Source organism: Dreissena polymorpha, chromosome 5 (genome assembly GCF_020536995.1).
Source record: "Dreissena polymorpha isolate Duluth1 chromosome 5, UMN_Dpol_1.0, whole genome shotgun sequence".
NCBI classification, from domain to species: Eukaryota; Metazoa; Mollusca; class Bivalvia; order Myida; family Dreissenidae; genus Dreissena; species Dreissena polymorpha.
In genome coordinates this window covers 103,137,827-103,165,812 of record NC_068359.1, presented here as the reverse complement: position 1 = coordinate 103,165,812, position 27,986 = coordinate 103,137,827, and the positions used below count along the sequence as shown (strand labels likewise).

At 36.8% G+C, this 27,986-nt stretch overlaps 3 protein-coding genes across 10 annotated transcripts in view; all 3 read left to right on the top strand.

Annotated features, from left to right (window-relative positions):
- Positions 1-9,219, top strand: part of LOC127832653 (solute carrier family 35 member E2B-like) — a 211,531-nt gene extending 202,312 nt beyond the window's left edge. For 4 of the 6 annotated variants that reach the window (XM_052358258.1, XM_052358259.1, XM_052358260.1 and 1 more), the window contains exons 2-7: positions 404-1,156; positions 2,475-2,610; positions 3,116-3,364; positions 3,617-3,670; positions 4,775-4,978; positions 5,278-9,219. In XM_052358258.1, the coding sequence (XP_052214218.1) occupies positions 919-1,156; positions 2,475-2,610; positions 3,116-3,364; positions 3,617-3,670; positions 4,775-4,978; positions 5,278-5,494 (1,098 nt within the window). In that variant the 5' untranslated portion in view covers positions 404-918 and the 3' untranslated portion in view covers positions 5,495-9,219. The remainder of the gene's footprint in view (positions 1-403; positions 1,157-2,474; positions 2,611-3,115; positions 3,365-3,616; positions 3,671-4,774; positions 4,979-5,277) is intronic. The other 2 variants (XM_052358264.1, XM_052358263.1) reach the window with 2 other exon arrangements.
- Positions 1-26,463, top strand: part of LOC127832651 (solute carrier family 35 member E2A-like) — a 201,377-nt gene extending 174,914 nt beyond the window's left edge. Inside the window, exon 7 of one of the 3 annotated variants that reach the window (XR_008027043.1) lies at positions 26,116-26,463. The gene's annotated coding sequence lies outside the window, so the exon portion shown is untranslated. Of the gene's footprint in view, positions 1-23,819; positions 24,263-24,500; positions 25,438-26,115 lie in introns of those variants that run through there. The other 2 variants (XR_008027044.1, XR_008027045.1) reach the window with 2 other exon arrangements.
- On the top strand, positions 19,585-23,904 carry LOC127832652 (solute carrier family 35 member E2A-like). Its single transcript, XM_052358256.1, has 6 exons — positions 19,585-20,946; positions 21,508-21,643; positions 22,213-22,461; positions 22,658-22,711; positions 22,925-23,128; positions 23,442-23,904. The coding sequence occupies exons 1-6, from the start codon at positions 20,688-20,690 to the stop codon at positions 23,644-23,646; spliced, it is 1,107 nt and encodes a 368-aa protein (XP_052214216.1). The 5' UTR covers positions 19,585-20,687; the 3' UTR covers positions 23,647-23,904.
- Positions 26,464-27,986: the final 1,523 nt, after the last annotated feature.

The following is a 27,986-nucleotide window of genomic DNA, read 5'->3' as shown; positions in this document are numbered from 1 at the left end:
TCCTTTTTTCCTGACATATTGATAAACCCAATAAAACAAAAAGAACTGTTCATTTGAATCTTATTTTACCTTAAATATAATATGTATGCATGGCATGTCTCTTCATTTGATCTATTAATATGTCACAACCTGCCTGTCAAACTTTGTATATACAGCCTGTTTTGTGTTGAAAATATTTTCAATTTTCAAAGGTTTGTCATAACTATGTTCTACGAAATTAAATTCATATCCATATTTCAGACAGCACTTTAATTCGTCTGAACTCCACCTTCTCAGAATAGTTAAGTTCCTTCGGGGAGCACCTTAGGATCCATGTCCCTCTTGTTTCTTTAAGTATGTATGTACCCGCAGTAGATTTGGTCAACGCTCGCCGCTGTATAGACATTTTGTTTCGCTTTTTCAGGTTTCTACAATCTGAAGATTGGTTACGTCATCAAGCAGTGAGATCATTAATTATTGGCTGAATTTATGGGCCTATTCAACAAGAATTGTTACTTTCTGAAATCATTTTAATACAGCCTTGAAAACGTAGAACATGACTAAGAGCAAACGACTTCCAACAAAAGTGCTTATACATAAATTATCCGTATAGTATTATAATGATATAAATCTGTAATAAATTACACAGTATGAAACTGCTTCTAATAAGATAATGATACAAGTACTAGCATTTGTTTAAACATGTAATTATATAAATGTATTAATGAAGAGGTATAATGTTTAAAAGTTGAGCATTTTTGGAAAACTAATATAAGTTCCGTGTCACATGTATTCTGACCTTAAAACCTTTGCAGAGAACGTTATTGCACTTATATGTCAATATGTGATATATTTTTCCAACATCCAAGTTCCCTTAACATTTTTTGGAAAAGCATTTTACAAAAAGCATGTAACTGAATCAGAATTAAGTCCAACACAATGCCAAAGATAAGTGAAGCAAAGGACTTCACACATGTTGGTGTGATGGAATTAGAAAAGGCAAAACTCATACCAGTGACTGACAAGATCATCGTAAAGGACAGCGGACTGAAAGATGAGGGACTGATGAACCCACGTGCGCTTTTCTTCTTAGTCATCTGGTACTTCTTCAGCTTCTGTACTCTGTTCCTGAACAAGTATATCTTGACCGAGCTGAGAGGAGATCCTTTACTGCTTGGTAGGTGATCACAATTCTAATACCTGATTTTTAGTCCCCTACCGGTTTCACCGGAGGGGACTTATGGTTTTGTCTCCATCCGCCCGTCACACTTTTCTGGATCCTGCGATAACTTTAAAAGTTCTTAATATTTTTTCATGAAACTTGGAACATGGATAGATGGCAATATGGACATTATGCACGTCATTTTTTTTCGTTCCTACGTCAAAAATTCTGGTTGCTATGGCAACAAATATACTAGAAATACTGCAGAAAATGGTGGTTTTTCTGGATCCTGCGATAACTTATAAAGTTCTTAATATTTTTTCATGAAACTTGAAACATGAATAGATGGCAATATGGACATGATGCACGTCATTTCATTTCGTTCCGACGTCAAAAATTCTGGTTGCTATGGCAACAAATAGATTAGAAATACTGCTGAAAATGGTGGTTTTCTTGATCCTGCAATAACTTTTAAAGTTCTTAATATTTTTTCATGAAACTTGAAACATGGATAGATGGCAACATGGACATTATGCACGTCATTTCATTTTGTTCCTAAATAATTTTTGTTTGTTGCTATGGCAACAAATATATATTTAAAAAAATCTGGAATTTCTGACAATGGTGGAGCCGTTAGGGGACTTATATTGCTTGACAATAGTCTTGTTATATTGTGATATGGGATGGAGCGTTTCGGCCTTCTATGCAAATTCAAATTTGTAATAAATTTCATTTGAATCTTGAAAAAAACCCTGAAGATATAGCTATCTGACAAGAAGAACTTGTTCGGGATTGAATTTGGGTTCAGTCTGGACAAGGTCAATGATACTAAATTACAGAAAATGTTTGTTGTTCAACAAGCGAAGTTAGGATGTAGGTATTGAGCTGAAATTATGTGAGTACATGTATGTAGCTTACATGCACGCTGAGCTTTTGGTTGCATTTGGGGTCAGTCCTTTTAAGGTCGTTGTTACTATAAAAGGAAAAAAGTTTTCAGCTCCATGGCTTAGTATGAATTTAAGTATTGCACTTTATTTAGGACACTTATATAGCTCGTTATTGCATCAGAAAATATCGTGGTAAAGTTTACTATTAAGAGACAATAACTGCTTCATACTAGCTTGCGATAACATCGAGTCATTGCACTGAATGTAAGTGTGAAGGTAGCTTTCATGCAGGTATAGCATGTGCTTGCACAGTTCACACCAGGTATAGCATGTGCTTGCACAGTTCACACGATTTAAGGAAAACAATCAGTCTATCATACACAACTCTTGTTTTTGTGACATGGTCATGTTTTTTAATGTTTGCATGTTTGCTTTTATCATTGAAGGTGCAATGCAGATGGTAATGACAACCAGTCTTGGCTTCTTACAGATGTTTTTGCCTCTTGGTTTCTATACTAATATCAAACGTGATGGGAAGCCACCAAATTTCTGGAGGAACATGGTCATTGTTGGATCCATGAGGTACTAGTGAAATATGTAATGTTCATTCAACAATATAATTCAATAATTCATTCTTAAAATCATGCTCAATAAAAAAGATCGTAAAATAATTTATTGTTTTTTATTTACCAAGTGGCAAAAAATACATGTATAGATACATGATATTAATTGCTGATTATAAAATCTTGTTGAACTCTTATTTTGTAGTATTAAATTAAATTAAGTAGTAACTGATGCGTAAGATAGCTAGCAATTGCACAATGCGTATGCTTGTAGCACATTCACATTTATGTCTTATTTTATTTTTCAGTTATATCAAACTCGTTGATGGAGTGTTGGATTAAAAAAAAAAATGTAAATGCAACAGCTAAAATTATATAAACTATCACATGCCTTTGCCAAGGGCTTTAGGCACATGTGTACCACTTTGCTTGTGCACATCTTTTAACCAGTTTCGTAACACATGTGTTAACATATGTTTTGTATAAATTTATGCCTGACTATGATCATCTTGCAATATTTACAGGTTTTCCGACGTAGTATTGGGACTGGTAGCTCTAAAGTTTGTGGCAGTATCATTCACGGAAACAGTGAAAAGTTCCGCACCAATATTCACTGTATTTATATCTTACATAATGCTTGGAGAGTATTCTGGTGTCTTCACTGTGCTTAGCCTGATCCCTATCATGTTTGGTCTGGGTCTATGTACAATGTATGAATTAAGTTTCAATGTTGAAGGATTTGCAGCATCATTGGGGACAAATATATTAGAATGGTAAGTAACTATTGGAATCTTTTTTGTCGAAAATTTGCATCGTCTTTAGAAGTTTTTCAACTATTTGCCTATTTATATTGACCTTACACTTATCTTGATTCCCTCAAATGATAACCAACTTTGAACACTCATGGAAAAAAACTTCAACTTTTAGCATACTGCTCAGTATGACCCAGATACGGTGTGGAAATCATATATTTTTCGAATGTCTTGAACATTTTACATTCCTGGTTTCCTTTGTTTTTGTTTCAGTTTACAAAACGTGTATTCCAAGATGCTGATTAGTGGTGAAAAATACAGATATACGTAAGTAATGATAGTGTTAATGATAAATGATGATCCTGCAAACTATACATGTTGACAATTTGATTTTGCCATCAAAGATATAATTTTGTCGTAAAAAAGAACAACAAATCTCGTTGGTGAATATATTTCGGACGAAATATCCATTAACTTAGCGATGGTTTTCATTTATGTTTAAATTCAGAACTTTTACCATAAGCATCTTGAGTAATGTGTGTGTTATTTTAATTTAAACAAATTCAATATTACTTCTGTAATGCTCAACAGATGAGGTCCAGAAAATGATAAACAACCCGATGTCTTTTTCACGTTGACATTTTCCGGACGTTTTATAAACGGGAAAATATAAGGAGTAATGCATAATAACTTTATTTAATTTGCATGAGAATGATATGGAATAATCAGTCAAAATTGTATTGTAAAATTAAAAGCTGTTGAACTGAAGATTAAGTATATATATATATAATTTATATATAATTTACATTGGACGAGGAACAAATACTAAACCGTGTCCTTTAAACTTAAAGCCTTCTCTTTTGACGTTAAGTAATATTTACAACAAAGCATTACAACATACGTTATTAAACATCGTAGCATCATAAGCAAACTCTGTTGTCTGTTTAATTAAATGGATAGCTAAATCTGCTAAATCTGACGCTGGGTGCTGAATTATTTATATTTTGTTTCGTATGTGGACTTTGCGCTTTGTTTCCACAGACAACTGTCGCACGCGTTGTAGACAATCAATACAAATAATATTGTGTTTACAAGCAGGTTAATTCCCTTTTTGACAAGCAGTAAAACTGACTTAATAATGTAAGAATTATTTGAATGGAATAAGCTAATTCGAGAAGAGGTTGCTTAATGGTAATATTTTTGAAAGTCCGGAAAATACTACTTTCCGGAAATACTCGCAAACCGGTGTTTTGTATTTCTTTATAAGTAAACAATTTATTACGAGTGAAACTTGATACAAAGTCAACAATACATGAATATTAACACATTGTAACTGGATTTATCAGACAACATAACCATATTTTGTTTAGTTACTTAAATGCTGTGTTTTATCAAATGCTGTGCATTAAAATCATTAATTTTGCTTTTCAGTCCAGCAGAGTTACAGTTCTTTACAAGCATTTCATCTGTGATAGTACAAATCCCTGCCTGCATTATCATGATAGATGTCCAGCATGCAAAGAAAACAATGGACGTTACAATGTTTACAATCTTCATCTTAAACGGCGTGTTTTTCCACTTCCAAAGTATCTCAGCATATGTTCTAATGGGCTATATATCGCCTGTAACACATAGGTAAACGGGCACACTGCGTCTCAATTCTTTTGTACTCTGTGACTAGTATGTAAATGCAATAATGATATGTGAGCTTAAGTTTTTAGCTATAAGTAGGTAACAAAAGACTGTGTAATTTTTGTACCATTTTACAAATAATTGTTAAATAAGAAATACCGATTTTAACGTTATTGGTGGTGTTTGTTTAGCTAGTTTCATTTTTTTTTCTAATTCTTATTTCATTTGTGTTTACAGAATAAAAAGGTCATTGAAGACTCTGTTTCTATTTCAGTCTAGTTCAGCATTGTTTCTGATTTCAGTGTTGCTAACACAGTGAAAAGAGCTTTCCTCATCTGGTTATCAGTTATAGTGTTTAGTAACCCGGTGACTTTCTTCAGCGGACTTGGAACAGCCATTGTCACTGTTGGAGTTCTGTGCTACACTAAAGCAAAACAGATTGACGCTGCTAAACAGGCTCTAAAATACGCGGTTGATGAAGAAATTATTGTACACAAACAATTAAGAGTAAAGACTTAAGTTTAAGTTTTAAAACATGTCTTGATGTATTCTTCTTCCAATAGAAACTTTACTTTTAATTGATATGATTGCTAACATTAATTTTGTATTTATTGACGAGGCGTTTTGTTATTATCAACTGCCTTAGGCGGAGGGATGTAGAAATGGCGTTGTCCATACGTATGTTTCAAAACATTTCAGTGCTATATCTCAGAAACTATATAAGATATTGACATGAAACTTCATTGGTGTAAAGGTATCAATAAGTGGATGTGCTATTTGCAAGAACCATAACCATACACTTTCTTAAATAAGATCTATTGCAATTAAGGGCTATATCTCATATTCCATACAAGACTTCGACATGAAACTTCATGGGTGTATTAATATCAACGAGGAGTAGTGCCATGCGTAAGAATCATAACCCTACACTTTCTAAAATAAGAGTTATTGGCCTTTGTTGTTTTAGTATGATGTTACTTTGGTGCTTTACGATATGCTACAAGATTTCAACATGAAACTTCATGGCGTATAGATATCAACTAGGAGAATTGCAATGCGCTAAAATAATTTCCCTACACTTATTTTTAGCTCACCTGAGCACAACGTGCTCATGGTGAGCTTTTGTGATTGCCTTTTGTCCGTCGTCCATTGTCTGTAGTGCTTTGTGCTTTGTCCTTTGTGCGATGTCAACATTTGCCTTGTTCACTCTCTAGAGGCCACATTTATTTCCAATCTTCATGAAATTTGGTCAGAAGATTGGTTTCAATGATATCTTGGATGAGTTCGAAAATGGTTACGTTTGCTTGAAAAACATGGCTGCCAAGAGTCGGGACATTTTTCCTTATATGGCTATAGTAAAACCTTGTTAACACTCTAGAGGCCACATTTATTTTTCGATCTTCATGAAACTTGCTCAGAAGATTTTTCCAAATAATGTCTTTGATGAGTTCAAAAATGGTAACCTTTGCTAGAAAAACATGGCTGCCAAGGGGCGGGGCATTTTTCCTTATATGGGTATATATGGCAATAGTAAAATCTTGTTAACACTCTAGAGGCCACACTTATTTCCAATCTTAATGAAACTTGCTTATAAGATTCATCCCAATAATATCTTGGATGAGTTCGAAAATGATGCCGGTTGGTTGAAAAACATGGCCCCTAGGGGGCCGGGCATTTTTCCGTATATGGCTATAGTAAAACCTTGTTAACACTATAGAGGCCACATTTATTGTCAAATCTTGATGAAATTTGGTCAGAAGGTTTGTCTTAATGATATCTTGGATGACTTTGAAAATGGTTACGTTTGCTTGAATAACATGGCCGCCAAGGGGCGGGGCATTTTTCCTTATATGGCTATAAAAGGCTATAGTAAAAATTTTGTTAACACTCTAGAGGCCACATTTATATTCCGATCTTCATGAAACTCTGTCAGAAGAATTATCCCAATAATATCTTGGACGAGTTCAAAAATGATGTCGGTTGGTTGAAAAACGTGGCCACCACAGGGGCGGGGCTATTTTCCTTATATGGCTATAGTAAAACCTTGCTAACACTCTAGAGGTCACATTTATTTTCCGATCATCATGAAACTTGGTCAGAAGATTTGTCCCAATGATATCTTGGATGAGTTTGAAAATGGTTTTGGTTGCTTTAAAAACATAGCCACCAGGGGCAGGGCATTTTTCCTTATATGGCTATATATGGCAATAGTAAAACCTTGTTAACACTCTAGAGGCCACATTTATTGTCCAATCTTCATGAAATTCGGTCAGATGATTGGTCTCAATGATATCTTGGATGAGTTCGAAAATAATTATGTTTGCTTGAAAAAATGGCTTCCAAGGGGCGGGGCATTTTTCCTTATATGGCTATAGTAAAATCTTGTTAACACTCTAGAGGCCACATTTACTGTCCGATCTTCATGAAACTTTGTCAGAAGATTCATCCCGATAATATCTTAGATGAGTTCAAAAATGATGCCGGTTGGTTGAAAACATGGCTGCCAGGGGGCGGGGCATTTTTCCTTATATGGCTATTGTAAAACCTTGTTAACACTCTATAGAGGCCACATTTTTTTTCCCGATCTTCGTGAAACTTGGTCAGAAGATTTGTCCCAATAATATCTTGTTATCTCAGGTGAGAGACTTTGGGCCTTTCAGGCCCTCTTGTTTTAGAATTATGCCCTATATCATGGAATTTGCTCCCATCTGTAAACAAAATTTATTTGGCGGGGTACATCAATTCAACGAATTTGCTTATGTTATTTTCATGCGGGAGTTAAAATATATACTAGAGTATTCCGATTACTATAACCTCTGCCCCATTAAAGAAGCCGGTTTGTTTTCTTACATTTTATCAATCCATCTTATTGCCAGAGTCATTCTGTTCCATTCTTTAGCAGTTTTCCTTTCAATCTGCAGGAAACTTCAAAGAATATTACACCTGCTATAGCAATGATCCAAACTAAGTTTCCCCATACTGACTGAACATTTTGCTAAAAATTATTTATCCAACAATTTCAGTAGCAGTTTAAATTACTCCAGAAATAGCTTTGAGTTAAGGATTTTGCAGATTCGTACAAGTTTTATTGGAATGCTATTCAATCTAGAGGTAATTTATTGAAACACGTATTTGCTATGTATTTGTTAAAGATACACCAATAATGTTAAAAGTGATTATTCTTAATCACGAAGTTTATGCCTTAAGTTTGATTTATGTATTGTTTTTGAATATGTGTAATTGTTATTTACATAATTAAACAATTCATAATAGGTTGTTTTATTAGTTACATTATAATTCTTGTCAGTTTATTAAACACCATTCACATTATTATTCTTATAATTATGATACTAGTAATAACAATTACAACCGTTGTAACATTATTATTGATACTAACATTTAAATACGTAATTTGTTACTATTTTATTTGGTTGTAACAAGTTACAACAAGCATTGTTGTTATTAACATTATCATTATCACCTTATAAATTATTTGTGACACCACTATTATTAGTGCGTTGCACCCCATTATCACCAATATAAATTATTTTTGTCACCGATATTATAAATGAGTTAAACCATTATTATAACCGCCTTTCGCATCACTATTTTTATCAGTATCCATTCGTCATTGCTTTCATTAATTTAATTTGATTGTTAACATTATCAATGCTATTGTTAAAAAAAGTCATGTAAATAAAAAACACAACAAAACACAGAAACAACAAAGCCAAGGACAGCATATGTTCCCGCTTACACTATTGCTATCATCTACAATGAAAGTAAATTTTATTTCAAATATTAACAAATTGAATCTTTAGTTTCGCCAGCAGGACAGTTTACTAATGAGATCAGAGTTAACACCTCCACTATTATATATCAGTAACTGTTCATATTATATTGCTTTAAGAATATATTCCAGATCGAATGCATGTAGCTATTGCAATTATAAGGATTGTGTCCTGTATGCTGAACTGCTATTATTGGTATATTGTGATAATCCGATGTTGTGCCATTGCATTTTATCCAGTATTGAATTATTTAAGTATCTTTTGGATTATGCAATTTTTTTTAGTATCTCCGGTTTTCAATTGATATCATTTTTACCTGCATATTATGTTTTCGTTACATAGTAACGTTATACTTATAACATATTAATCACTGTAATTAATATTTTGGGGAACACTTCAATGACACAGTCAGTGGTCATTCGATATTGTTTTGAAATAAATGACTAAACAAATCGTGTTATGTTCTTATTAAGAAACACTTTGGTAGACGCACAGTAAATGTACTTTGCATAATACATAGCTAGCCTTGTGTTATATGAAACATGGTTTTGTGCAAGTTTGGATGAATTGTCTAGAAACCATTGTCTCGAGCTACAGCTCTTGTCAGTTTCTATTAAGATAATCAGCAAAAACTGTTAAACTGAATACCTAATGAACAAGTTGGTAATTAAAAGTATAAGGTGTCCAAGAAAGACATCCTCACTGTCCAAGTTGACTGGAACGCTCAGGTTGGACCAGATGCATACCAAGACTGATCAGGGACAGGAGGTAGATTTGGCTTAGGAGAGACCAACAATGGAGGTTTGAGACATTGAATTCGCAAGAAGCCGCTCACCCTGGCCAATACGCTGCACCCACAGAAACTGCCCAAAACAACGACCTGGCATGCTCGAAAAGGGCAAATCAGATCGATATCATACTGGCTCCGCAACGGTTCATGTCCAGCATCAACAAGGCGACCACACGAACGTTTCCTGGTGCAGACATCGGCAGTGACCACAACTTAGAGCTCACCACCATCAAGCTTAAGTTTAAGAGCAAGCGCATTGCGAAGAACCTCGCATTATATTTGAGAAATTGAAAGATCCAGTTATAGCAGAGGTATTTCAAGTACGGATAGGTGGCAAGTTTGCAGCCCGGAACATCTTAGACAATCACATCGACACCATCAACACCAAGGATGTCCCACTGTCATCGGCTGATGAAGTGCTTGGAAGAGAGAGAAGGAAGAACAAGCCATGAGTGACGACCCAAAGCATGAACCTATGAACAGAGAAGCTGTGGCATGAGAGGTACACCACCCTGGACTCTATGGAAAATTACCAGAAAGCGAACAGGAAGGTAAGGAATAAGATGAAAGAGGCCAAGGAGCACCAATACATGTTGTATATCATCATCGACCAAGAGATGATCGCAGGCAGAAGTAAGTAGGCTTACATCACCCTCAAGACCTTTACGAAGACCAGTCAGCCCAAGGCCAGCGTTACATCAGACGCTAACGGGAATCTCCTTACCGAGAGTGCCGTATTCCTAAACATGTGGACTGCAGTGACCTCTACAACAACCCTCTTCAACCAGACTTCAGTCTCCTACAGAACGATTCAAAACCAGAAGCGGACGTCGAACGTCCGTCCATACTTAAGGTCGAGGTGGAGGAGGCTATACATCGTCTTAAGGCATGAAAATCTCAGAGAGTGGACAACTTCCCTTTCGAGATGTTTAAGCTCGAAAGAGGCAACTGCTGCAGCAATGACGGCACTATGCCAATGATCTGGGAGGAGAAGAAGAGGCCCAAGGAGTGGACTCAGTCCCTGATAATACCCCAACTGAAAAAGGGCAACCTCAAGTTGTGCGAGAATTACCGCACCATCAGCCTCATCAGTCAACCCAGCAAAGTAAGGCTGGATTCAAAGCTAGGCGGAGCACAGTGGAATAGATTTTCAACTGCAGAATCATCATTGAGAAACACCTGCATTGACAAACAACGTGAGCTCTTCCACAACTTCATAGACTTTAAGAAAGTTTTCGATCGCGTTTGGAATGATGGCCTATGACATGTTATGAAAGGGGTCCATATTGACAAAGGGCTGGTGCAAGTCATTCAAGAAATCTACTGAAACGGCAGAAGCGCAGTACTTCTCAAGGTACAGCTGGAGGACTTCTTCAAGATATCGGAGGGCAATCGTCATGGATGTCTGTTTTCTCCTGTCTTTTTAAACATTTTCCTTGTGTAAATAATGCAGAAGACTCCATGACCACCACTATGGTTGTAAGAGCCATCTCCAACTTGAGATTCGCTGAGGACATTCACCTCATGGGTGGCCCCGGCAGTGAACTTCAAGATCTCACCAACAGACAATGACAGAACAGGATCATACGGTATGGAGGTCAGCATGGAGAAGTCGAAAATCACGTTGAGCAGCACGACCAACACCAGTGCATACATCACCATGAACGGCAAGAAGCTAGAAGTGACCAGCTTCAAGTACGAGGGTGCAAACCAGTCCAAGTATTGTACCAGTACCGCTGAGGACCGAATGAGCATTGCCACGGTGACCGCAGCGATGACCAGACTTAGCAGGTTGTTGACCAGCAGTTCCATTAGCTTTCCCACAAAGTATAGGCTGTACAAGTCCCTCGTAGTCTCCATCTCTCTGTGGAAGATTGTTCTCCAGGGCACGTTAGAGGGAGGTCGACGTCGATGCCGTCAGAAGAAAAGCTGGATGGACAATGTTGTGGTCGGTATATTTCACGGTTAATATAGCTGTGTGTAAGATGTGTGAAAGGTGTTATATACAACGTACTTTAATTAATTACTCATTAAAAGATAATTGGTATGTATTAATAAATCAGTTTTAATTATAATTCAAACTAAACTAAGGGCGAAACAAACCACGTCGAAGGGCGGAACGACTCAGAGTGACCTAGAGCGAACAGGTTTTAGGGCGAAACGACCCGAAACCTTCTAAAAATCTGTACCACAACAAACATATAGACAAAATACGTTGTAACCGACTGAAGGATACTATAAAGTATATCTTGTGTTTTAGTAATTGAAGAGCTTTGACACTTGGACAATACAAGTTAAATGATATTTAGATAATCAATTAATGCATCAATAGACCGTTCCATAATTTAGTAATTACCCAATTATCTCCCCTGAATACTCTCCGCGTCCGCCATTACACTACTGCCAAACAACCGGTAACATATATAAGAGAGCACCGATTATTCAACGGGTGAATTTCTTTCTTTTTGTAAAACTTTTTTGTTTGTCATGCAAATTGTATGAAATAAAGTTTTTCTGCTGGAGGAGATGTTTAGCTAGTGTTATAACAGAAAAATGTTTGAAAAACGTGCATTTTTTTAGGTATTTGTCTAGGAAAATAAACACGTTGACACATTAAAAAACCCATTTAATTAAACTAAGTGCAATATTTATCATTTGATTATATGCATCAATCTTAAAATCGCGTAATCCTTTGCATTCCAGTGTTGAATTGCCCGTTTGTTCTGCATAATCCGATTATCTCGTTTTGATCAGATATTATCCAGACTTAACTAACAACATGGCGTAATCCCGGGGTGTCATAAACCACACTGGGTGGCAGATGACAGTCTGGTCATTAAACACAATTGATGATGCCACCATGTCTTCTCTTTCTGGTAGTATTAAGCAGTCATTTGGTTTAATATTTTACCCCCGACATACTTAACAGTTGCGTTCATTAGATATGTTACATATTGACTTTTATTGTACAAATTAAAAGTTATGTCCAATATAGAATATCAGAAATTGTACACTTTCTATTACTCACGTGTTTATCACACTAACGTACTCATGCCATTCATAATTATATTTTTATAATTAGATGTATTACTATTGTAATTTATTGAAGCTTTTCTGCAAAAAATATTACGGCTTATGCATAGAGCTCTTTGTTGTGTCAAATTGTTGGCCTTTCAGTCTTCAGATAATCTTTAATTTGATGCTTATGCCGCGTTTTTAAAGTTGAAAATAAATGTATTAATAAATTCGTTTGGCGCTTAATAATATATTTTTGAAATATTATTTAGGTGTTTTTTTCGGAGTTTTTTTTGTGTGGATTAATTGACTAAACATTTGGTGTCGTTATCCATATGTTTTGCGTGACTTCAAAGACCTATAAAATACATTTTTTCAGTATTTTTTAGCTTTATAGCTGTTAAATGATTCACAGATGAAAATATAGATATATCACATAGATCGCATTCTCTTCATCTTCCGAATAATCACATAAAATATCGTCAAGATCAATATCACTCTCTCATGATAAAAAGCTCGTTTTTAACGTGACAAAATTCCATCTAAAAAAAAAATAAAAATAAATCCAAACCACAATTTTTTTATCTTTGATATCAGAACAAGAAAAATAATGGAAGGCGTATCAAAAATATCATACCGTACTTAATATAATATGTTATGATTTTGGAATGTAGATTTTCACCAAATGAGACTAATTACAAACAATTAGCGGTAATTAATTGCGCGAGAATCTTTAATAAGTATTAATTAAAATATAAATTGCTTGATGTTGTGGCTATTAACATCAACACAACAATACATGCGTGAATTGTTTGTGAAACGTTAAAAGTAACAAGTCTAATCAAAGACATAGTATGAGCGACTGAACCGGCAAATTTTCGCCGATGATTACCACTTGATTACAGATATAAAAAAAAACAAATACACGAAAGCATTTTAAACATTTTATTTGTAACAATCAATCTCAACTTCAAACAATCATTTAAACAACAAAAATGTGATAATCGCCTCACATTAATTCATTAAGTAATTTATTAATCCGACAACGGTTAAGCGGGTATTCTCTACGTCTTTGGCTTTTGGAATCGCAGACTCGCACCAGTTAGCAGCAGTGTAATGGCGGACAGTCACGTGACTGACAATATGGCATGTGTATACAAGAACGGCGGTAGCGTGATCTGTAACCTTTGCGCCGCAAACCAGTCCCAGATTAACATGACAAGTGGCACAGCCCGTAATAACACTGCTTCTCCCAGACATGATGCTGATAACTCCAGAGGCGTAGCAACCACCCACAGCGAGCATAACTCCATCAATCAGTCCACTTCGCACCCTGGTTACTCCTCACCTGCTAGCACTACCGCCTCTCCGGCAGGCTGGAAATCAATCCTCAGTCATCAACAGTCTGTACCTACACAGAACTGCGACAAATGCTTGCGGTCTGATGAAATTCGGGCAAAAGAAATCAAGCTTACCAAATGGGAGAGTGAATTAAAAATCAAAGATAAAAAGATGGACGCACTCCAAAAAGACAATACTAGACTCGAAGCATTAGTCAAAAAACTTGAATATAGAAACAACGAAATGAATCTGACAATTAAAACTCTAACTACTAGAATCTCCATGTTCGAAAATGAGACACCCCTCAGTAATACTCAAAACATTGGGAACACTTTTATGACGAATGAATCTGTATCGCCATCAATTAACAATAAGTCTGAATCAGATCAGGTTGGAAACATTAGGAGCAAATTTGCGATAAGCTGTCAAGCGCTGCATGATAAAATTTCAGATATTGTATTTGGGGAAATGGAAAAGAAAATCGACCTCATTGCTAAAGTTTTTAATAATAGCACACCATCTTCATGTGAGGACGATTCTATTACACCCAGTTCATGTATGCCAAATATACAGTCTAACACTACTGACCCTAGACCTTTCACAGGAGGTCCTCTATTTCATGTGACACCATCGCCACCAACATATATTACACCCCCACAAATCCTGAAATGGCCCCCACCTACATTCCCTATACCTCCACCTGGTTTTCCTTGGCATAGAGGCATCCCAGACTTCCCCCCCTGCACGCAGCCATCATTCTATGCCAGGAGGCGATCAGACCATGAGCAGTGTCCCGGCAAATCCGCCTACCGATAACCGTTACAGGGTACCAGGAAGGGCCCAGCCGGAGAGTAGCGCCTCACTTAAACACCCTCATTGTCAGCCCTCAGCAGGATGTGCACAGCAGGCAAGCAGTGTCTTACGTCAGCTGCCAGACGATAGCCACCCACGCTCGGTACCCGGAAGTGCCAAACCGATGAACATCGCTCGATGTACGCTACTGGACGACGCCTCTCATCACCCCAGACCAGGAAGCGACCTACGGGGAAACAGCATCCATTGCATGTCAAAGTCTGGTAACAGCACTGCAGGCCCAAGTCTGGATAAGATGGGTAATCCTGGCATGACAGAAGTGGTTACAGCGGATGCAACCAGAAATTTTCGACGAACAGCCTCAAACATCCTAAACTTTTAGCAAACGAGGACCACGTGTTACTGCGAGTAGGTTCGTTCAATTGTAAAGATATGAAAGCATCAACACACGCTATTTTAGAAATGTCGAAACAATGTCACATTATATTACTACAAGAACACTGGCTCTTTCAAATTCAAATTTCGCTCCTCGGTGAAATATCCGATAAACTAGACTACGCAGGTAAAGGGTCAGACTTTAATGATCCTTTATTGCCTATCCAATTACCCCGAGGATATGGTGGAGTGGCCATACTGTGGGACAAATCTATAAGCAGTTTCGTCAAACCCCTCCATGAAGGTTCGGAAAGAATCCAATGCGTGGAAATCTGCGACAGAAACGCATGCAAGATGAAAACTCTCATTGTGTGTGTATACATGCCATGTCGGGGGTACAGTACTAATGCTGATGACTTTTGTAGTGTCATTGATGAACTTTTTGAGATTATCTCTAAGTTAAGAAACTCTCACAACATCCTTATAGGCGGCGACCTAAATATAGACCTTAGAACGCAAAACTCCGAAAGAAGACGATCCTATATTGACAATTTCATAGACGAATTTCAACTGGAATATACATGTGTAGGCTCTACGTTCTTCCATCCAAGTGGGGCGTCTGAATCTGAAATAGATTACTTTCTAGCGACAAACTCTAACCACTTTATACACAGAAATAAAGAAGTTCTCCCAATAGTGTCAAACGTCTCTGACCACGTGCCAATCACAGTTATTATAAAACTTGAGCTCACAGCAAAACCATCAGGAGACTGTACTAAGGCTAAATTAACTATTATGAATAGTGTAAAGTGGGACAAAATTGATAAACAAAATTATGCTGATCTCGTTGCTTCAAAGCTCAATAATTGTGGATCGCGTATTAATCAACCGATAGAAAAGTCAGTTACTGAAATTTGTAATATTATGTGCCATGCAGCTCATGAAGTACAGGGAGAAAGGAAAAAACCAAGGAACACTAAACCCAAATTAGCAATATGGAACAATGAAATATCTCAATCCTTAAAGAATCTCAGAATAATAAACAAACTATGGAAAGCGAATGGTAGTAAGAATGACCCGTGTGACCAAACATTCATTGAAAGAAAGAGCGCCAAGAAGGAATTTAGGCGACTATGTAGGGTTAGTGCCGCTAAGAAATTGAGCGATGAGAAACAAGAGATTATGAACTCTAGATCATGTGACAAGAAACTATTTTATAAACTGATTAATAAACAGAGAGGATCCCTGAAACAAGTGGTTGAAGATCTATATGTAGGAGAAACACTCTACTCAGGAACAGATGGTATTCTCGAGGGGTTCAAAGCACACTTCGAGCACTTAGCACAACACTCAGATGACACCAATTTTGATAAAACCTATCAGAGTCAAGTTCAATATGAGATATCCGCAATCACCAATATCGTCTCCAACTCACCTGTGATTCCTGTGACATCTGCTGAACTGACAAAAGCCCTGAAAACAATTCATAAAGGTAAAGCGGCGGATATTTTTGGTATTAACATAGAGCACGTTGCATTTGGCCCGGACAGTTTAAGAACTAGTATTCTTGAAATCATCAACATTATCTTCAATAACCGAGAAATTCCTACCTGTTTGAAAAGAGGCATCCTAACCCCGGTCTTTAAAAAGAAAGGTGTCCCATCTGAAGTAGGGAATTACAGAGGAATAACAGTACTACCTACTCTGTGCAAAATTATAGAGACAATTTTAAGAAATAGAATTCAAGACTGTATTTTAAAAGTGCAAAACGCTTCACAACGAGGCTTCACGTCAGGGTCCTCCCCCTTAAATGCTGCCTTTATCCTGGAAGAGTACTATCGCGAGTGTACAGACCTAAAAACCTCTGCTCATGTGGTGTTCTTAGACGCCAAGTCAGCGTTCGACGTGGTCGACCACTCCCAACTTTTACGCAGACTCTACCATGCAGGTATAAACGACGGTCATTGGCTCCTCTTGAAACCCTTGCATGAAAACTCATCCAGTGTGGTCAAGTATAGGTCCCAAATAAGTGGTTCCTTCGATATATCACAAGGAGTACGTCAGGGAGGGATCCTCTCCACGGACCTCTACAAGCTCTACGTCAATCCTTTACTGGATAGGTTAGCCGACACCGGACGAGGTGGGCGAATTGGCACCGTACTCGCTAATAGCTCAGCGTGCGCAGATGATGTATGTTTAATGGGTAGAGACCACACAGATGTACAGCTAATGATAAACATGTCCCTATCATTTGCAAATGAAGAACGTTACCTTCTTCAACCCACAAAGACTGTGGCCTTAAATATCAAACCTTCCAAAAGAACAACAATCCCTAAAAGTGAATGCTTCAAACTGGGTGAAATTAACCTCAATCATGTCGATACCTCCGTCCATTTAGGTATAACAAGAACGACGTCTGTCTGTGAAACAGCTGAAGTGAACGTAGAAGGGAACATCTCAAAGGCAAGACGTGCTCTGTACAGTCTCCTTGGAGCCGGGCTGCACGGTCATAATGGTCTGGACCATAAATCAATGCTGGATCTTTATAAGTCATTTGTTCTTCCTGTGCTCACCTACGGCATAGAAATATTCACACCAAATAGTACTCTCATCAAACAACTGGACCTGTTCCAAAGGAAAACTATTAAACAGATACTTTCTCTGCCAAATAATGCTGCAGATCCCTGTGTGCTTATCCTTACAGGACTTTTACCAATTGAAGCATTATATCATCTGAAAATCTTAAACTTTTTCAACAATATATGTGGCCAAAAGGAGTCTAGTATTGAACGCCAAATTGTGGTTCGACAACTTTCTGTGAAATCAGGAAAATCCTCATCATGGATAAACTGTGTGCTCCCTCTCCTTGTAAAATATGACCTAGGAGATGTTGATGATTATCTGCAAAACCCTCTTAATAAATCCCAATGGAGATTAAAGGTACATAAAACGGTAGTGAATTATTGGAAAGAATATATCGATAGGATCGCCCGCACATATTCCTCTTTGAAATACATGAACATTCAATATTCACCTGGCAAATTTCATCTTTTGATACAAGTTGGATGCTCCTCAGCACTAGAGGTAACTCGACTGCCTACAAGATTCAGGCTACTCACCGGCACTTACGTACTCCAAGTAAATAGATGCCGCTTCAACCAGTATGCCATAAGCGCAGTGTGCCCGAACTGTAAAGTGGAAGATGAAACAGTCGAACACTTCCTGTTACACTGCTCTGCATTGGAACAGGTAAGAGCCCCAGTTATGTGCCGAATCTGGAATTTACTGGAATCTATGGACCTCACCAAACAAGTTACTTCCCCTGCTCTACTAGCCCAAACCCTCATTGACTGGTCAATCATAGTCCCAAACCACCCTTCATATAGAGACAAAATGCTTATGTTAGAATTTCATATACGAAGACTATTCTTCCACTTACATACTACAAGATATAGGCTTTATAAAGAACTGTCTGGAAACTGAGGACTTCTTGGTTGCATGGCATGCGGTCTAGATACTTGTTCTGTGTTTGTAATGACTGATGTGTGTATATACGAACCCTGTGATGTACGTGTGAAAGAAAATAACATGTGGTCCATGTCCCCAACGTCTGTAATCACTTGTGTGTATATATATGTGTACTGTACGATACACCTGTGAAAACTGTGCAATGACCGTGATGTGTATATATATGTACCTTGTGATATACTTGTGAAACTATGTATATAGGAACTAGTGCGGTGATGGTGTGATATTTATACTATGGACTTGTACTCCCAGCAACCACTGGGGTTCGCCATCTTTGGCGGTGAAGAATACACAGATACAGATACAGATATGGCGGCGGTCAATTTATCGATTATGGAACGGTCTATAGATGCCGAAGTCATTTTTTTTGTTCAAGTAATGCCGGGGAATATACCTGTCGGCCATAAAATAACAAGATAAGTATTGATGCAAAGCAACTGAGCTATTCCGGCTGATATCATTTATGTACTGCTATTTGGTGAAGTTGTGTATAGCGATCGTTATTAATAAACTAATACATTGTACCTTTTCGTACCACTACGCCTTCCAATAAACTTGTTTGCGTGATAGGTCGTCAAATATCGTTCTACATTGATTCTCCACTAAATAAGCAAATTACAAAAAAACACAAAATAAATATATTTTGATTATGTTTTGTTTTTATACAAAACCAGAAAGTTTCGCGTATTTGCCCAGTCACTGTGATCTTTCCCTGTGATCAGTTGTGGATCAGTTATTAATTAAAACAATTAGCTTTGCATTATTGGCAATAAATGTTGTAATAAATGTTATAGGCACAAATGCAGTACTTATTTACACTTATTTACACAAAAAATCACCACTATGCAAGATATTCTTAAAACAAAAATATATACATTGATCCGTAAAATAACTTCTCTCATAAGCGAAAAAAAAATGTATTACATACTAGTCGCCGCTCTCCAGAGCGACGCCAATAAGTCATTATCATTACACCGCTTCGAACAGTGAAGATGTGGAGTGTGCAGTATGTAGGAAACCAGAAACTATAAAACATTTCATGTTTGACTGTTCAAAATACTCACAAGAAAGATCAAGGCTTCAATACAGAACTAAAGCAATATTACATAGAAATAATATATCATGTTCTGATATTACACTGGCAACTTTTGTTGGAGAGATACCGGACATTACACTAAATGCAAAAGAAGAACTGTTCAATTCCTTTAGCAAATTCATCATGGAAACAAACATACTTTAGATGTTCATTAATTATCACGTGAAAATGCAACAGGAGAAAATTTACAGCACATAGATGGAAACTACTACAACAATCGTCTCAGCACCTTGAGACCATAGGCGACAAGGACGCCATAGTTAGAACTTAGATACAACAACAACTACTACTACTGTCAATAAACTTATGACCGAAAACATTTGAATACTACGTTATTATTTGGTAAAACTTTAAATGTTATGGCGGCAATATGAACTATTTTATGATTCAGATCAATGCTGTAAAAGTTGTCAAATAACAAAACACATACAATCATCCACGTCAGCACGTGATATTATATTCGGATACCATGTATTCGGAAACCGTTCACTTATATACAAGACTGAAAGTCTGAATTCATTTTGTTTAATTACGTTTATAAAAGTGCTGAAAATGACCTTCTGTTATAACCACATGTCTTGTGTCCAGTACTGTATTACTATTCTAGATGCCACACATTGGATCCAAGCTTGAACAATGTTTATCTTTACAACATCGAGGCCTAGTTAGAAACAGAATGTGTGTCATATGCGTGCGAAAACTAGTTAAATTACACAAAAACTCATACCACCAGTGACCACTCTAGTATGTTAATGACCCAGTCAAGATGAAACATTATAATAATGTTTCTTGTGAAGATATCAAGGCTATGTTAAAAACCCTGTAAATGTTAATAAACAACTAAGTCATCAGGTCAAGTCTTTGGACTTTGACAATTTGTGTGACTCAGGTGAGCGCTTCAGGGAAATCATATCCCTCTTGCTGATATAGTAGTGTTTGGAAAAGTAGTGTTATTGAATCAAGATGAAGTCCAACACAATGCCAAAGAAAAGTGAACCAGAGGACTCTACCCATGCTGTGGACATGGCACTGGAGAAGGCCCAACTCATCCGGGCAAGTGACACCATCATCCTGAAGGATAGTGATCTGGCAGATGAGAAGAAGGGACTGATGAAGCCTCAGGCCCTTCTATTCCTTTCAATGTGGTACTTCTTCAGCTTCTGTACACTGTTCCTGAACAAGTACATCCTGACCACGCTTAGGGGAGATCCTATTCTGCTCGGTAGGCATACACAGGTTAAAATGCTGATCAATTAAAAGATTGGGGTGTGGTGAAGAACTTGTGGATGATGTTGGCAGATTCAAGCAGTTCCATAACTCTTCTTGAATCTTAATCAAACTTTGAATATCAGTATAGCAAACTTACAAATAGAACTTGCATGGGATTGCATTTGTGGCTAGTTGGGTTAAGGTGACTGTTTACGATTACCAAAAAGAAAAATGTTTTCTGCTCAATGGCTTAATATGGATGAAGGTATTCCACTGACAATTTGTGTAGATTACTAATGTAGCTGTTGATTGCATTTTGAGCCAGTAGAAATCAAAGTCGAAGTAAAATTAACTTCATATAGAAAATGGCTGCTGCTCAGTAACTAACGATAAGGTAATTAATTAAATGTATTGCATTAAAAGTTTGTGTGTTGTAAGCTTACTTTCAGACCTATCATGGGATTGCACAATGATTTGTACGATTTAAAAACATTAATAAGTAAAACAATGAAAATCTGCTTTCATGGCATACCCATGTTTTTTTTTAGTTTCATGTTTCACTTGGTCATTGAAGGTGCAGTGCAGATGGTAATGACAACTAGTCTGGGCTTCCTACAAATGTATTTGCCCCTTGGTATCTATAGTAACATCAAACAGAATGGGAAACCACCAGATTTCTGGAGGAACATGGTCATTGTTGGAACCATGAGGTACTTCAGTGTTTAAACAAGTTTAAACGCTTAAATTGCAAAATGTCTAAAAACTTTAATAAATAAATTTTGAAATTTCATTCATTTTTTTAATGTTATTCTTGTAGAATGATTATTAGAGTTCATTCATTGTGTCTATTTTAGAGTTAAAAAGTATGGAGATCCAGAAAGCGTTTATTTAGATGAAACGAAAGACTTACATGAACTTGTATAGATACATAATATTACATGTGATTGCTTATTATAAGAACTAGTTTGACCTATAATTCTTTAGTAATCCTACCGTACACGAACAGAGTAACTTTTTGATCTGGAACAACCATGTAACGAGTTAATGAATGAAGGCTTGAAATACCTTGCCAATAACAATAATTATGCTTGTAGCACCCTAATATTTTATGTCTTATATCATCTCTCTGTCTGAATAATGGTTGATTGTGAATATTTCAATGTAAATACAGCAGCAGCGCTTCAGCTGCATAAACATATATATATGTAGACAATCACATTAAAAAGAACACAAGTTTGATCTTTTTAGAATCAATACAAACATATTTTAATGTTTGCAGGTTTTCAACTGTGGTATTGGGACTTGTGGCACTGAAGTTTACAGCAGTATCATTCATAGAGACAGTGAAAAGTTCTGCACCAATATTCACTGTATTGATATCTTATAAGTTGCTTGGGGAGTATTCTGGTGTATTAACTGTGCTTAGTCTGATCCCTATCACGTTCGGACTGAGTCTCTGCTCAACATATGAATTAAGTTTCAATGTTCAAGGATTTGCAGCATCACTGGTGACAAATATAACAGAGTGGTGAGTAACAGCATTTCTGCAGTCATGTCTTCTGTCTATTTCCTTGAAATGGTGTTAATGATTATTTGCTGAAATGTATCTCTTTATGCTCAAATGATAACTACAGACACAATCCTGCAAATTAATCTTATTGTGCAGTATGGTAACATAGAAGAACCCATAATTTCATAATCTAGTCTTTTTCTTCTTTTTTCAGTTTACAGAACGTTTATTCCAAAATGCTCTTGAGTGGTGAGAAATACAGATACACGTAAGTATGCATGTACATATGGTCAACTTTACGTTTTAAAAATTGATTTTTTTTATCTAGAACATCATTATGTCATAAGAAACAAACAAATAATATGATATTGCTTCGTTTGTGTACACCTTGGTACCATTAAAAGAGTTGCAACAAACAGACAGAAACATAAAAACAACTAGATGTATCTGATGAATTCAAATGTTCATTTTTGATTTTCAGTCCAGCAGAGCTACAGTTTTTTACAAGCATTTCATCTGTGATAGTACAAATCCCGGCCAGTGTTTTCATGATAGATTTCCTGAATGTCAAAAACACAATGGATGTTACAATGTTGACAATGTTCGTCTTTAATGGCGTGTCTTTCCACTTCCAAAGTCTCTCAGCGTATGTTCTGATGGGCTACATATCTCCTGTAACACATAGGTACAATGTCTTACTTTATTTTAATTCCTTGGTAATACTATTGGCCGTGCTATAATGAAACTGAAGTTTGCCTCCTTATGTATGAGTATTTTCAAATTTAATTGTCTCACCATTATACAAATAATTATTCAATAACAAATGCTCATTTAAACACATTTTGCTTTTGTTGAGCTGGACACAGTTTTCTTATTCTACCTTCAAATGTATATGTATTCACAGTATAAAAAGGTAAATAACTTTTGAACCTACCATATTGCATTTGTAAGCCTTTGTCTCTTACTTCAGTCATCTTCAACATTGTTTCTGATTTCAGTGTTGCTAACACAGTGAAGAGAGCTTTCCTCATCTGGTTATCCATCATAGTGTTTGGTAACCCTGTGACTTTCCTCAGTGGACTGGGAACAATCGTCGTCACTGTTGGAGTGCTGTGCTACACAAAAGCAAGACAGATTGATGCTGCTAAACAGGCTTTAAAATATGCTCATGACGAAGAGATCCGTGTTTCTGAATATAAATAGTAAAGACAGAGTTTAAGTTGAACATTTTTTAGTAAAATCTTGATGTTTTCATCTTTGCTGTATAAATATTCTTTAAATTGATGTGCCATACATTTTATTTATAAGCTCAGTATTCTGTGGTATATAATTTATTTATTAGGTCAGCATTCTGTGGTATAAAATTTATTTATTAGGTCAATATTCTGTGGGATGCAATTTATGTATAAGGTCAGTATTCTTTGGTATACAATTCATTTATTAGGTCAGTACTCTGTGGTATAAAATTCATCTTTTATTTCAGTATTCTGCGCTATGCATCCCATGCATTTGGTTCAAGACTTGAAAAAAATGTATGCTGATACATGTACATTAAGCTTTCATAACTTAATTGTGTTTTTAGCTCACCTGAGCACAACGTGCTCATGGTGAGCTTTTGTGATCGCCTTTTGTCTGTCGTGCGTCGTGCGCCGTCAACATTTGCCTTGTTAACTCTCTAGAAACCACATTTATTGTCCAATCTTCATGAAATTTGGTCAGAAGATTGATCTAAATGATATCTTGGACGAGTTCGAAAATGATGCTGGTTGGTTGAAGAACATGGCCGCCAGGGCGCGGGGCATTTTTCCTGATATGGCTTTAGTAAACCTTGTTAACACTCTAGAGGCCACATTTATTTTACGATTTTCATGAAACTTGCTCAGACAATTTGGCCCAATGATATCTTGGATGAGTTCAAAAATGGTAACCTTTGCTTGCAAAAACATGGCTGCCTAGGGGCGGGGCATTTTTAGCTCATCAATTTTTTGAAAAAAAATTATGAGCTATTGTCATCACCTTTGCGTCGGCGTCGGCATCCGGTTAAGTTTTGCGTTTAGGTCCACTTTTCTCATAAAGTATCAATGCTATTGCATTCAAACTTGGTACACTTACTTACTATCATGAGGGGACTGGGCAGGCAAAGTTAGATAACTCTGGCTTGCATTTTGACAGAATTATGTGCCCTTTTTATACTTAGAAAATTGTAAATTTTGGTTAAGTGTTGTGTTTAGGTCCATTTTATTCCTTAAGTATCAAAGCTATTGCTTTCATACTTGCAACACTTACTAAATATCATAAGGGGACTGTGCAGGCAAAGTTATGTAACTCTGACTCGCGTTTTGACAGAATTATGTGCCCTTTTTATACTTAGAAAATTGAAAATTTGGTTAAGTTTTGTGTTTAGGTCCACTTTTTTCCTAAAGTATCAAAGCTATTGCTTTCATACTTGCAACAATTACTAACTATCGTAAGTGGACTGTGCAGACAAAGTTATGTAACTCTGACTGGCATTTTGACGGAATTATGGGCCCTTTATACTTAAAAATTTGGTTAAGTTTTGTGTTTTGGTCCACTTTACCCCTAAAGTATCATAGATATTGCTTTCATACTTGGAACACTCGCAAACTATCATAAGGGGACAGTAAAGGACAAGTTGCATAACTCTGGTTGTCATTTTTACGGAATTATGGCCCTTTTTTGACTTAGTAACTTTGAATATATGGTTACATTTTGTGTTTAGATCCACTTTACTTCTAAAGTATCAAGGCTATTGCTTTTGAACTTCAAATACTTTCATGCTATCATGAGGGTACTGTACCTGGCAAGTTGAATTTTACCTTGACATTTGAATGACCTTGACTCTCAAGGTCAAATTATTAAATTTTGCTAAAACTGCCATAACTTCTTTATTTATGATTAGATTCGATTGATACTTTGACAAAACAACTCTTACCTGACATACCACAATAGACTCCACCCAAACCATCCCCCCCCCCTCCCCCCGAATCCCTCCTAACTCCCCCCCCATCATTTTTTTTAAATTAAAGATCATCTAATAAATGACCACCACACCCAAACACTATACCCCCCACCCCCACCCACCCCAAAAAAAATAAATTTTTATGCTCCCGGTAGGGTGGTATATAGCAGTTGAACTGTCCGTCAGTATGTCAGTAAGTCTGTCCGTCCGTCCGAAAAAACTTTAACATTGGCCATAACTTTTTCACTTTTGAAGAAAGCAACTTGATATTTGGCATGCATGTGTATCTCATGGAGCTGAACATTTTGAGTGGTGAAAGGTGAAGGTCAAGGTCATCCTTCAAGGTCAAATGTCAAATATATGGCGTCTGTCCGTCCGAAAACTATAACATTGGCCATAACTTTTTTAATATTGAAGATAGCAACTTGATATTTGGCATGCATGTGTATCTCATGAAGCTGCACATTTTGAGTGGTTGATGTTCAAGGTCAACAAAAAAAAAATCAAAGCGGCTTTCTCATGAAGCTGCACATTTTGAGTGGTGAAAGTTCAAGGTCAAGGTCATCCTTCAAGGTCAAGGTAATCCTTCAAGGTCAAAGGTCAAAATAAAATAAAATCAAAGCGGGGTTCTCATGAAGCTGCACATTTTGAGTGGTGGAAGTTCAAGGTCAAGGTCATTCTTCAAGTTCAAGGTCATCCATCAAGGTCAAAGGTAAAAAAATAAATAATTCAAAGCGGCGTTATCATGAAGCTACACATTTTGAGTGGTGGAAGTTTAAGGTCAAGGTCATCCTTCAAAGTCAAGGTCATCCTTCAAGGTCAAAGGTAAAAAAAATAAATATAAAAATTCAAAGCGGCGTTATCATGAAGCTGCACATTTTTAGTGTTGGAAGTTCAAGGTCAAGGTCATCCTTCAAGGTAAAAAAAAAATTAAAAAAATTCAAAGCAGCGTTCTCATGAAACTGCACATTTTGAGTGCTGGAAGTTCAAGGTCAAGGTCATCTTTCAAGGTCAAGGTCATCCTTCAAGGTCAAAGGTAATTTTTTTATATAAAAATCTCAATGCGGCGTTCTCATGAAGCTGCACATTTTGAGTGGTGGAAGTTCAAGGTCAAGGTCATTCGTCAAGGTCATCCATCAAGGTCAAAGGTAAAAAATAAATAATTTCAAAGCGGCGTTATCATGAAGCTGCACATTTTGAGTGGTGGAAGGTCAAGGTCATCCTTCAAGGTCAAGGTCATCGTTCAAGGTCAAAGGTCAAAAAAATATTTCAAAGCGGCATTCTCATAAAGCTGCACATTTTGAGTGGTGGAAGTTCAAGGTCAAGGTCATCCTTCAAGGTCAAGGTCATCCTTCAAGGTAAAAAAAAAATAAAAAAATTCAAAGCAGCGTTCTCATGAAACTGCACATTTTGAGTGCTGGAAGTTCAAGGTCAAGGTCATCTTTCAAGGTCAAGGTCATCCTTCAAGGTCAAAGGTAATTTTTTTTATAAAAATCTCAATGCGGCGTTCTCATGAAGCTGCACATTTTGAGTGGTGGAAGTTCAAGGTCAAGGTCATTCTTCAAGGTCAAGGTCATCCATCAAGGTCAAAGGTAAAAAATAAATAATTTCAAAGCGGCGTTATCATGAAGCTGCACATTTTGAGTGGTGGAAGGTCAAGGTCATCCTTCAAGGTCAAGGTCATCCTTCAAGGTCAAAGGTCAAAAAAATATTTCAAAGCGGCATTCTCATAAAGCTGCACATTTTGAGTGGTGGAAGTTCAAGGTCAAGGTCATCCTTCAAGGTCAAGGTCATCCTTCAAGGTAAAAAAAAAATAAAAAATTCAAAGCAGCGTTCTCATGAAACTGCACATTTTGAGTGCTGGAAGTTCAAGGTCAAGGTCATCTTTCAAGGTCAAGGTCATCCTTCAAGGTCAAAGGTATTTTTTTTTATAAAAATCTCAATGCGGCGTTCTCATGAAGCTGCACATTTTGAGTGGTGGAAGTTCAAGGTCAAGGTCATTCTTCAAGGTCAAGGTCATCCATCAAGGTCAAAGGTAAAAAATAAATAATTTCAAAGCGGCGTTATCATGAAGCTGCACATTTTGAGTGGTGGAAGGTCAAGGTCATCCTTCAAGGTCAAGGTCATCCTTCAAGGTCAAAGGTCAAAAAAATATTTCAAAGCGGCATTCTCATAAAGCTGCACATTTTGAGTGGTGGAAGTTCAAGGTCAAGGTCATCCTTCAAGGTCAAGGTCATCCTTCAAGGTCAAAGGTAAAAAAAAACATTTTTTTTTTTCAAAGCGCATTTGGGGGCATTGTGTTTCTGACAAACACATCTCACATGTTTTTTTCAAACATGGTTAAAAAACACAAATATTTATATTTATTATTTTATTTTTGAAATACCGTCCAACCATCCCACCCAAGAATCCCCCCTTCCAAATGTTTTTTTTTTTTTGTGCATTTTTTTTGCATTTTTGGAAGATAATGTAATAAATGACCACACCCCCAAACTATACACCCCTCTCCACTCCACCCCTCCCTCCTTTGTAATTGAAATTAAGATAGGTCCCTACACCTTTA

Bases quoted from the DNA above. Each gene is read 5' to 3' on its own strand.
- LOC127832652 (XM_052358256.1), top strand. From the start codon at position 20,688: ATGAAGTCCAACACAATGCCAAAGAAAAGTGAACCAGAGGACTCTACC. The intron at 22,712-22,924 runs GTAAGTATGCAT...TTTGATTTTCAG, and splicing joins GGTGAGAAATACAGATACAC to TCCAGCAGAGCTACAGTTTT. The intron at 23,129-23,441 runs GTACAATGTCTT...TTCTGATTTCAG, and splicing joins ATATCTCCTGTAACACATAG to TGTTGCTAACACAGTGAAGA.